The sequence below is a fragment of the Crassostrea angulata genome, chromosome 6 (assembly GCF_025612915.1).
Source record: "Crassostrea angulata isolate pt1a10 chromosome 6, ASM2561291v2, whole genome shotgun sequence".
In the NCBI taxonomy this organism is placed as follows: Eukaryota; Metazoa; Mollusca; class Bivalvia; order Ostreida; family Ostreidae; genus Magallana; species Magallana angulata.
The window spans coordinates 35783408-35795855 of record NC_069116.1 but is presented as its reverse complement, the minus strand read 5'-3'; the positions used below and the strand labels follow the sequence as shown (position 1 = coordinate 35795855).

At 32.4% G+C, this 12448-nt stretch overlaps 1 protein-coding gene and 1 long non-coding RNA gene across 6 annotated transcripts in view; both read left to right on the top strand.

The window, feature by feature from the left end:
- The window catches only part of LOC128187903 (helicase domino-like), a 200057-nt gene that overhangs the window by 31636 nt on the left and 155973 nt on the right, over positions 1 to 12448 (top strand). For all 5 annotated transcript variants that reach the window (XM_052858581.1, XM_052858583.1, XM_052858582.1 and 2 more), the window contains 4 exons: positions 2092 to 2232; positions 3641 to 3907; positions 4015 to 4137; positions 11886 to 12015. In XM_052858581.1, the coding sequence (XP_052714541.1) occupies positions 2092 to 2232; positions 3641 to 3907; positions 4015 to 4137; positions 11886 to 12015 (661 nt within the window). The remainder of the gene's footprint in view (positions 1 to 2091; positions 2233 to 3640; positions 3908 to 4014; positions 4138 to 11885; positions 12016 to 12448) is intronic.
- On the top strand, positions 4154 to 9843 carry LOC128187916 (uncharacterized). Its single transcript, XR_008244106.1, has 2 exons — positions 4154 to 5613; positions 5960 to 9843. It is a non-coding gene; the product is annotated as an uncharacterized LOC128187916 (long non-coding RNA).

Here is a 12448-nt window from a genome sequence, read left to right as displayed (position 1 = left end):
GTATTAATGGTAAATGTGTCGATCCAAATATCGTCAAAATAAATACTGCGGTGCATTGGTGGATCGTCCCATCCCTAAATGTATCCAAGTAATGTAATGATTTTCTCGTGTTACGTAATTAAGGGTTTTTTGGGGTCAAAAGTCCAAAATTTTGATCACCTATATCTCCGAAAGAAAAATATTTTGAAATGCAGTACAGAAAAAAAGATATGTTCAAAATGATGTTGTTAACAATATGAAACCTTCAAAACATCAAACGGCCCCTATAGGGAGTTAAGGGATCAAGTCCTAAAACCTTTCTCATATATCTCCAGAACGGTAACAAATCGTTAAACACTTGGTAACAAAATGTGTTTAGAATTAAATGATCTTTCATTTGTTATCAAGAGAAAGGGGCTGGCCCCTTAAATTAGGGGACCAAAGGGCTCTAAAATCGTTTATTCACAGCCCTTTAATGAGAGCCATTTTGTGAAAGGTTATTAAAGCTAGATTAGGTATAATATGTTTATATATCCTAACATTATAATGATTTCCTATTGCGTTACCCAATTAGGGTTTTTAGGGACCAGAGGTAAACAAGTTTAATCTTTTTCATATTAATTGGAAGAAATGCAAGTACTTAAAAAAGCAATGTAAGAGAACTGATAAAAAGCGATACAATAATGCATTAGTACTTCACTCCTATTTCCATATCATGTTTTGTTATTTAAAATCAAAGTCGATGATGTCATATTTCCTTCTTGAAATCGGACGGAAGACCTCCTCGTTGCTCGCAACGAGATCATGTCTAGTTCAATTCAAATATTTGTCCCATTTGAAATTAGCCTTGCGGGGGCATTAGTCCCATTAGGACAGTTCTACTTTCACAGAATTTTTTTTTTTTTTTTTTTTTAGATAAAATAAAATGCATTGGGGATGAGAATCTAAATACCTTATTTTTCGAAAACTAGGTCGATACGATTTATTGGGCGAAGGAGGCCGTTTTTAGCCAAAAAATTTTAAAAAAAAAGTATAAATAGGTTGACTTCGAAGAATTGGTCGAAAAATTAACGCTAGTTCTAATAAAAAAATGTTTAAAACCAATAACTTTATCATATAGTAACCTTTAATCTTATTTCACAGTTTTAAACAAAAGGGAAATAAAATGTATTTCTTGAAAACATCGTAAGAAAATGTCTGAAATTGCATCAACATTTTCAAACCAATTAATTCAGTACGGCCGGTTTTAATTTAAGATCGTGTTTTATTATTTCCCAGCCATGTGTACAAACTGGTGTTAACCGGGGGATAGTAACCTAGCCTGGAGGCATGACTACGGTAGCACATGCCACCCTGTGTCTCTGTGTGACTTTTTACTGTGTATATACACACGAGTCAACCTCTGATCTTATTGAAGCCTGCGGGCATAAGTAGCACGTGCGGAGAGTTCAACTGTGTATAAACAAAGTAAGAGCTACCCAGACTGATTTCAGAGACACCTGGCTAAAATTTCATCGAAAGTTTTATGTTGAATATACAGAAAAAAACTTGTTCATGTATTCTATTATGAAAACAAATTGTTTTTTTTTTTTAATTCTACCCGACGATATTTTTCCCCCGTAATTACCCTTTGTATGGTTCTCATTTTACTTTTACCGCGCGAAATTGATTTCCTGTTTATCGTAAGCACACGATCAAAATGCATGACAGCATATAATAATGATAGAAAGATGATTCAGTCAGTGATCTAAGTAAGAAATGTAAGAAGAAATAAATCTATTTACATTTAATTTTGTTTAAATGATAAATTACTACAGTATATTGATTAAAATCCATACGATTTTTACACAGAAATTCAAGCAGTATTATAGTAAACACTCATGATTTTATCGGAGGGTTGCATAAATTTTTGCAAAATTTTATATCAAATTTTCCAACCCCCCCAAAAAACCATAAATTGGGCGAAGCGATAAATAGGGCGAGGTCCACGTGTCAGGAAAAAAAAGTATCGACCTAATTCCCTAAAAATACGGTATTACTATTATGTGGCCTATACAGTCAATTTTGCAAGTTATGATAGACACCATTATGAATTAATACTAATTGTTGTAGGTTGCAAAAATGGTATCAAAATATTTCCAAGATCTTGAACAGAGAGAAATTAAAGCAGAGAAAGAAGAGGCTTTGAAATTGAAGAAAATCGCCAGTCAATTGGCCAAACAAGTGCGAGAATTTTGGAGCAATATTGAAAAGGTAAGTATTGATAGAGCTGCCAAATAGAAGTGGCCATTATTACCAAGACCAGCTATGCTTATTTCATATGGCTGAGTTGTGAAGATGGCCAAAGAGTAAAATCAAATTGTCTTAAGATATTAAGCTTTGATACATACATGAACATGGAATTTTGTTGTTCCAGAATTTGTAATACATGGAGTCCAAAATGCTAACAGCTCCTCTGAGCTAAATGCATAAGTGAGCTTATCTGATGACATTTTGTCCGTCGTCCGTCCGTCCGTTTGTAAACTTTAACATTTTGAATTTCTTCTTTCAAACCACTTGGCCAATTTCAACCAACTTTGCCACAAAGCATTCTTATGGTATGGTGAATATAAATTGCAGAAATGAAAGACCGATCTTTATTTGAAGTGGAGAAAACCTCGAAATTGTAAAAAAAAAAAAAAAAAAAAAAAAAAAATGGGGTGCATTTTAAAAAATCTTCTCAAAAACTGATGATTCAAATTCAACCTAATTTAGCAGAAATTATGCTTTTGGAAAGGAAAAAATAAATTGCAAAAGGGCTTATTTTGTTTCAAATTTGAGTTATTACGAAAATAATTATATAGGAAAGGAATCGGTGTATATTCAAAGCATATGTCTGTGTATTGATATAAAAAGAGTTGCTGTATACTCATATCACACTTTGAAAAAAATTTGCAAAATGGTCCCAAAATATAATGCATTTTGAAAAAAAAGTTTTAAATTATGTTGATTTTGTCCCAAATTTAACACTCTTTTTTTTTTTCAAATTGCGTAATTTTTCATAGTGCATTGACACAGCAGTGTTTTCTTCTTTTTTTTCATAAAAAAGGATGCATGATTTAAATTGAAGACTTTAACATTGCAGAAGTACAGTACAAGCTGCAGAAACTCCTCCTATATGTACACATGAAGTTAAAAAATGCTTCTGTTCATATTTAAACTTAATCATTGATGTTGCAATCATAACTTGAACACAGTATCTCGTAACTAGATTCGGCAGCCATCTTTAATAAGACTGGATCATCACTATGATTGGAATTAGGTTCTCTATTAAAGTTTAACTACTTGAGTATCTAAAATGTTGGCCAAAATCCGCGTTTATTTCTGGAAGTTTCAAGTGCACATTAGAAATTTTATTTTATTTACTTACAGGTGAAATGAGCAACGCTCATTGTTAAAATCATAGCCTCCTATAGACCTCTTCATTGTAACTGTGTTGTAGCTCTTTTGCAGGGCAAATTGGCAATTATTTGGTGACATATGGCAATTGTTTCATTTAATTTTCTTCTTAATTTAACTTTTCCGAACTTGATCAGTTTGCCATGCAAGAGAGCAATATCGCAGTTATCGTGAAAGGGCCTGTACAAAGTACCCTATTGATGTAAATGTTTTGAAATTACAGGTGGTCCAGTACAAAGCACAGGCAAGACTTGAGGAAAAAAGAAAAAAGGCATTAGATTTACATTTGAATTTTATTGTGGACCAGACAGAAAAGTACTCTACGTGGCTTACTGAAGGTTTGAAAAAGGAAGGGGGGTCTTTAGGGAGTGGATCCAATGTTGTGACTCCATCTCACAGTGATGTTGGAGATGATGAATTCAAACCATTGAAAGATGATGTATCTGATGATGAGGAAACCATTGAAAGGGAAGAGGCTGAATTGGACCAAGTAATTCTGAATCAAGTTATAAAATTTTTCATGTTCTTGCATTGTCTTGGAATGACTGAAATTATGATGTCATTGATTGAACAATTCACTTTTAATATTTCTTGTAGCTTAATTCCAAAGCAGAATTGGATGCTTTGCAAAAGGAGAGTGAACTTCCCATTGAAGAGCTTCTAAAAACATTGCCAAAGGAAGTTCTAGAACACCCTATATCAGAATCCAGTGATAAAGATGTAAACATTTTCATGACCCAACTCCAAAGGAGAGGGGGATATACTGTTTTACCCTTGTGTGTCTGTGGCTTGAAATAATAAGGAGGCTTGATGGTCAACAATTTAACCATCAGATCTACCTTAGATTTTAAGATAGGTTTTGTTTACCTAAAAAAAAAACCCAACTATTTCTTAGTAAAGAAAAAATCCACGAATTTTACCTTTCAAATTCGGGTATTTCCTGTATTTTATTAAAAGTTCTTCTTTTAAGGAAGATCAATGCAGTCTTAAAGTGCTAGAAAATCGAACCCTCTTAAATGTCAACCTGGTTTATTTTGTATATTGAAAAAGTGGTTATTTTTGTCGTAGAGGAAAGAAATTGGGCACACGAGATTATAAGTTTGCAGGAATCATCAACACAAATTAATTGTGATTTAAATGTGTATATTTACACTTGCAAATATTTTCCCTTATATATATCGTGGTCACTATTTTTTTTAGGCGCATCGCTATCAGCGATGTAGCCTCATTGCATTCAGCTCATTTCTCTCGGCTTATATACAAGCGGCGTCATAGAATTTAAGTATCAATGAGCCAATGAATATATAGTGCCGTTCTGATTGTTACGTATTTTCAACCAGGAACATAAATTCAGTATTCGTTTTAAAAATATCAACAAATCATTACAGCAGATATCTCCTTTACACATTGAAAAAGACATCAACATCAACGAAAGAACAAAACAAAGATTAATACACAGATGAGGTAGACTGGCAATGCCTGCAATGCGAGATGTACGTACAATAGGGACAGGGGACCAGTGAACGGATGAGATAATTTGCATAACAACAGTTCGTACTTCAATTTAAAAGCGATGACGTTAATTGTTCGAATATCGGAAGTAAAAAAAATGTAATAAATTAGTATATAAAATATTTATATTGAAATGAGAGTAAGTGGCTGTCTTCTTATAGCTAGGAACAGATTTTGTATTTTATCACTTGATAAATCGAATAAGACAATGTCCAACTGAATGAGGAAAAGCACGCCACCTTCCCCATGTAGAATGGCGATATTTAACAACTTGTAGTGATGTTTTTAGCTACCTTCAATGCGATGCATCGCCCAGGCCTTCAGGCCGTTGATTTATATTTTAAAACTAACTGACTTACGCTAAAACGCTTAATATTGTAATGAACGAACAATTGAAATATAAAGAAAAAAAACCTTTCATATCTGTATTTTATTATACAAAGTTTTATTCATTCATTTTTAGCTCACCTGAACCGAAGGTTCAAGTGAGATTATCTGATCACCCATTGTCTGTTGTCAATCCGTCCGTCCAACTTTTCACATTTTCGACTTCTTCTCAAAAACCACTGGGCCAAATTTGGTACAAATCATTCTTATGGAAAGGGGATTGTTAAAATAAAGGGCACAGCCCTTTTTAAAAGGGAGATAATTGCGAAACAGTGAGTATAGGGTGCGTGTCTTAAGGTACTTCACTACACCGAGGCTTATACTTTTTAAGACACTACGTCACAAGATGGCGATTTAAATGTTTTGTTAAATTGTTTGTATCAATCGATTCATATGTCTATCGTCATAGCTCAGTGGTTAAAGTATCAGGCTTGTGAACCGCAGGTCATGAGTTCGAATCCACCTGGGGCTTTTGTTCATGTTAACTGAATGAAATTTTTGAGAATATCATTTTTTATCTAAAATTGCAAATTTTTTCGCCTATTTGACATATATCCATATTATCCATCATGCATTCTATCATAATGAAGTAATTTTCTGTTGATTTGAGAAACTTTTTCAAGGTGTAGTGAGGTACCTTAAGAAATCTTCTTTTCAAGAACCACTGCACCAGAAATGCCAACATTAACACAAAAGTTTGTATATATAGAGAAGATTCTAAATTGTAAAAATTGTGACACTTCGTACCAAAGCCCCAGGCTGGGTTTAAATTTTAACATTGAAATTCATAGGAAAAATGTTTACATGATTTTTGTTCCATTTATTCAACTAAATTGTGCACCTAAAAACGCAACTGTGTCTCCCTGATTATTGACAACATTGCATAAGTATATAAGGTTGTTTAATCAAGAAATGATGGATGAAAACGATAAAGTGTAAAAATTCGCTAAATATTATTTTAGTTTATCGCTTACATTTTATTTGGATATTGTGCCGGATAAAAATAAAAATAAATATGTAAATTTATTTGTTATTGGGCACGGTCTCCAAAATAAATGTAAGCAATAAATTTATCTTATGATTTTGTAGCAATATTGAAGCTAGTTTGGTTGAGCATTATAGATACGGCAGATCAACGCAGGTGTTGTGGATTTATTTGCAAACAACCATACCACAGATAATCTTGTTTCACATCGGAATTAAATTTAAAGTTTAAAAGTATGTTTTATTATAATTAGGGAAATACTGTTTATGTGTTACCCTCGTATACAAATGATGAACTCGTAAAATTTGTTCAAAGACTGTTTAAAGCAGAAAGAAGATAATTTATTTTTGAACATCGAAATTTCTTCGATTTTTATAACCAGGATGAGTTATGATTCATTGTATTATAAATGCATCACTACGTAATTTATAAGGAAATATACTGAGTAAACAAGCACATGGTGATGTTAAAATTTCATATAAAAATATAGTTGCATATTGTGGTATTTATGGACTTGTTGTACGTACGACCTAACTCGGACAACGCGTGCAGGGATCTCTATCTCGTGGGCTCCCTGGTCGAGGACGGGTGTGTCCTGGTGCATGGCGAGGGCTATTGTGAACTCTTGTTGATGAACTGATGTTTCATGTGTATTTGTATGTTGTCTACTTGGCAATACATACTATAATATGTACAAGTTTAGTTACACAAAACATTTTTATTCTGATATTTGATAAACGACTATTGGTACAGAATTTTAAATTAATGATACCTATAATAAAGAAATAGTCAGCTCGAGGCCTTTGTGGGCGTTCCGGCCTTTGATATGTAAAGTGATCATTCTAAATTGTAGAAATCGTGACCCTCGGACCAAAACTGGAGTCCCAGGTGGGGTTCAAAGTTTAACATAGAATTACATCGGAAAAATGTTTAAAAATTTTCTTCTAAAGAACTACTGCACCAAAAATGCCAAAATTTATACAAAAGGTTGTATATATAGTGAAGATTATAAATTATAATCAAAGTACTGAAGTAGTGAAGGGAGTTGATTTTATCGATTATTATTTATTTTGAAATCAACAATATGTTATTTTGCTTGGCAAGTAGTTTATAATCTGCACACTTTATTTATATGAATATGAATTCTCGGACTTTTCTGACAAGAATTTCGAGAAAATGTAAACAGCTTATGAATCATGTTGTGTAATATTTAAAAATAGAATTGATATCATCAAACTATGTATCAGTAATTGAAATATTGAAAAAATTGTATTGATCCATGCAATAATGAACTCTAGTCTCGTTCAACCAGATGTTCAGCTGTCTCTGTTAATCTCCGATAAGCAAGAGCTGAATTTCTGCTTGTCTGGGATTTACGGAGACAGCCGATGGTTGAACACTGCGGCGTAGGAATACATACGACTGCAAAAAATATCTTACTTGTTCGTACTATTTAAAATCTGGCTATTTTTAAGGTTTTCATAAATTTCATTAAAAAATGCTTCAGTATACATTGCATCGAATTTATCGATTATTTTCAAGAACTAAGTCTTTTCAGCGGTGATGATTTGTGCCTAGGTCCAAACACTGTTTCAGCTTCGGTTTGCCAGAGTAACTGCATAGGAGAGTTGATTAAAAATCAACTCCCAAAAATCATGACCCCCCCAACAAAAAGTGGGGCTCCAGGAGGGGTTTAAAGTTTAACATATATAGGAAAATGTTTAAAAATCTTCTTCTCAAGAACTATAATGCAACAGTTTGGGATATTACTATGCATACATTTACATCCTTAAATAATGTAGATTCTGATTTGTAAAAATCGTGACTCCCAGACAAATACTGGGGCATTGGATTTGATCACGCCCCGACCAAAATTATCACCTCATAATACTCAAAGAAAGATTCCTTATTCTTTATATAAAGCCAGTGTTGCTCAGGTGAGCGAGGTGGCCCTTTGGGCCTCTTGTTACATTAAATATCATTCATTGCGGGGTTAAATGATCATGGCTTACGATTCTCGCAGAAGATCATGTTTATAGATCGACATCGAACAAAGCGTTCTTGGAAAATTACAATCGCAATTTTTCAAAGTAGTTAATATCAGTCATTTCTGACATTTATAACAGGTCTCGATCAAAATGGCAAACGCAATATCACCGACCTTATCATGGTTACATTTAACTCCTGTTGCTTCTCTGTCCATTTCCTTCCGTAAAAGAAATTAGAATAGCTTGTCTCTATAATGTCCAAAGAAAATCATTATGCTGCAATAGAATTTCTCTGAAAATGCCTAAGTAGACTCTAACTCAGCTTTCAATCGCTTTGTTTACAAATTTCCAACTGCTCTGTTACTATTCCGCCAAGCTTAATCCGTTTTTTTTTTTTAATTGAACAGCGAATTTTCTATACTGTTTCACTATATTATCATAAAAAAGTGTTGTTTTGTAAAACGCAGTGTCATATTTATTTATTATGATAATCAATACATGCAACATATTGTTGAACTATATTTTGTTATGTCATGTTAATCGAAGCGGTTTTCTAGGTCATCACAAAAAAAGAATGTATGGAGCAATGTTATCGTCATAATTTGCAACAAATGTACCGTATTTTTCGAAAATTAGGTCGATCCTGTTAATTGGGCAAAGGAACCTGTTTTTAGCAAAAAACAAATTAAAAAGTATAAATAGGTCAACTTTGAAGAATTGGTCTAAGAATAAACGCTAGTTTGAATGAATAAAGGGTTTGAACCAATAACGTTATTATATAGTAGCCTTTAATCTTTAACAAAAAGTTTGAAATTGCATCAAAATTTTCAAACCAATTTACCGGGTATTCAGTACGGCCGGATTAATTTAAGATCATTGGTCTATTACTTCCCTGCCATATGTACAAATTGGTGTTAATCGGGAGATAGTAACCTAGCCTGGAGGCATGAGTACGGTAGCACATGCAACCCTGTGTCTCTGTATGAATTTTTAATGTGTATATACACACAAGTCAACCTCTGATCTTATCGAAGCCTGTGGGCATGAGTACCAAGTGCATCCAAAAATGATACCTTGTTTCTTAAATAACTTGGAAAGGTTATGTACAGCTAGGTTTGAGCAAAAATTGATTAGAGTTGAAGTACATGTCTATTCGGCTATTGAAAAAACTCGCAAGCTTTCTCAAAATGGCAATGAGAGGTAAACTAATAAATAGTTATATTTGAAATTTTAAAGCAAACATATTTTAAATCTATATCGTAGATCTTAATAAACTAGTCATAAGAACAGAAAATAGTGTTCATACGGCAGAATTCAATAAGGCCAGCATTTTTTTATTTTTAGATTTACGAAATATTTTTCAAATTATTTGGGTAGGAGGAGGGAAAAAAAATAAAAATAAAATTGAAAAATTTGTCCGTCGAGAAAAAAAATAAAAATAAAACAATTTTTCAACAATATTTTTTTTATTTTTAAAATAAGAACACATGTCCAGGAGCTGCCATTTTTTAAATATATAAGTAATTTTGGTTGTTGATGATGTTCTTATCATAACATATTTTATCCATGGGCACTGAAAATTTGTGTTAATATATTGTATATGCATGTATAAAAACGAAGGTTTTTTTTTTATATATACAAGTACATACTGTACATATACATTAAAACCAAAATAATTAAGGGAGTTTTCACTTCTTCCTTGCAGAAAAATAGGAAGAAGTTTGAGAAATCATTTATTTGATTAAGTTAACAATGCTATTCACAAATATTGTTACTGAAAATAAATTGGATTAGAAGCATGTCTATAAATGTCAGTAAAAAATCAAACAAGTTTTTTTATTTAAAAAAGACGAACTAATTTTTAAAAATTTATTTATCTATGTAATTATACCTTTAATAAAGGAAATGTTTCGTTATTTTGTTAGCTTAATGACAAATAAAATCATTCTCTTTCCTTCAGTCATAAGACTCCTGTGTTCAGTGTGTTTAGGGTTATTAGTCCAACCCTATGACCCACTTACAACCGTTATGTAGAGGATCTATTTCCAAACGGTTAAATTATGATTATTTTAGAATTTATTTTGCAAAAATGTTTTTTAAATATGTAACTTATCATTTTCTTGCCAAGGAGTTTTTTTTTACGGAATTGTGATAGAAAAAGACTTCAACTTCTCTTTCTTGAGGAAATTCTGGCTAAGTTGCCGATCACAAAACTTAAAAGGGTCGTAAATTGTAGGGTTGGACGAAAGCAAACAGGAGTAGGCCCAATGGTGTTTTTTTGTGACTTCTAGTGCCTGTGACTTGATCGGAAAGAACTTGGTCTTTTTAATCAATGCATGAACAACAATAATTCAGACTACACATACGTGATTGCATCAACATTATTTTTATTTTTACCAGAAAGGAAATTTCGGGTCGGAGGAAAAAATAAAATTAATAGCTAGTTTAGGTCCTTTTATTTTTATTTGAATTTTTACAAAAATAGGGTCGGCGGGTTTGTAAATCGAAATTTCAAAAAATGCTGGCCTAACGGCAAATTAAGATATACCAGTGTTTTAGAATTCAACATAATGTTATATCAACATACATTTAAAAACAAAAAAGTTTAAAAAATAAAGAAAGGAGTCACCAGTAGGATTGAACCCAAATACTGCATGTCTGTATTCACTAATCCAGGACGAAACCATTGAGCCATCCTTGACTTGATAATATGTGGTAAAAAGGAGTGTTTGAAACAACATTTTCATATATCAATGGACTTGTTTTTTTTATCCTCCAAAAAATATTTTTTGAAAAAGTACATAGTAATCTCTGAGTTATCTCTCCATCTTTTTTTAAAAAGCAACATTGTTAATGTTGAAATATGTCACCTTTGCATGTTTCAAATTTGTGGAGAGAAGACCCAGAGACAATAAAATCATTAAAAAAACAGCTGTAAATTAATAGGATTTTGCATGAATTGCATCGTTTTGCTATATTTAGACCTATATTATGATAAAATCTTTTGCATTACAAACATTTTTCTACTCATTCCATGTCAAACAAAAACAAAATAATGGTTATTTTTTACGAAAAATGTGCCAAATTAATTGATGAAATTTCCTTTCTTCATGTGCGCCCAGATTCCTGCCAAATTTACATCTTAAGCGCCCCTTTCTTTTGACTAGTTATACAGTTAGCTTAAAACTACATAATATATGCCCACACGTATGGTAAGAAAACTCAAAACTTTAGTGGTTTGTTTAACCATAGAAAACACATACTTAACCAGTGATCACTTTTACAGTGTTCACATCAGATCCCAGAGCAGGGGTATCACTAGTGAGCATTGGCTCACAGATATCTTGTTATTTTTCATGTGCTCACCAACTAACCCAATGTACACTCCCATGGTGACTTAAGTCACTGTGGATTACCTTTCTGGGGAAAATTACAATCTTTGAAAAAATAAAGCATATCTCTTAATCAAAATGCATATTTTTTTCTTTAAAAGATAACAAAACCAAGTTTTCTCTCTCTTTGTGAATTTTATAAAGACATAATTTTTTATGTGAGTTTATATGTGTTTTTATTATGTAGATGAATTTGTTTAATAGGATAAGAAAGATACAGAATTCAAAATGACTGAAGACGAAGAAAAAGATGAGGAAGAAACAATAGCAGAGCAGGAAAATTATGAAAAGAGAATTGATTATTCCAAGGAATTAATTGATCTGAAGGATGAGGGTACGCATACTTTTTAAGCTCAATATTTGGGCTGTACAAGGGGTGTTCAAATTTTTACATAGGAATATATGGAGTAAATCTTAAAAAATCTTCGTCAAGGAACTTATTAGCCAGAGAAGCTGCAACTTGCGTGGAAGTATTATCTTCCCCTGTAAAATCATCCTGTTAGAAAAGGGACTTGATTATAAACGAAAGAATATCCAAGGGGAAAGTGGATTTTTATTTATACAGGATCTATGTGTATTATACTGCATTGTCCAGATAGTTTGTTTTATTAAGGTACTTCACTACACCAAGACTTATACTTTTTAAGACACTACGTCACAAGATGGCAATTTAAATGTTTTGGTAAACTGTTTATATCAATTGATTCAGATGTATATCGTCATAGCTCAGTGGTTAAAGTATCAGGCTTGTGAGCCGCAGGTAATGA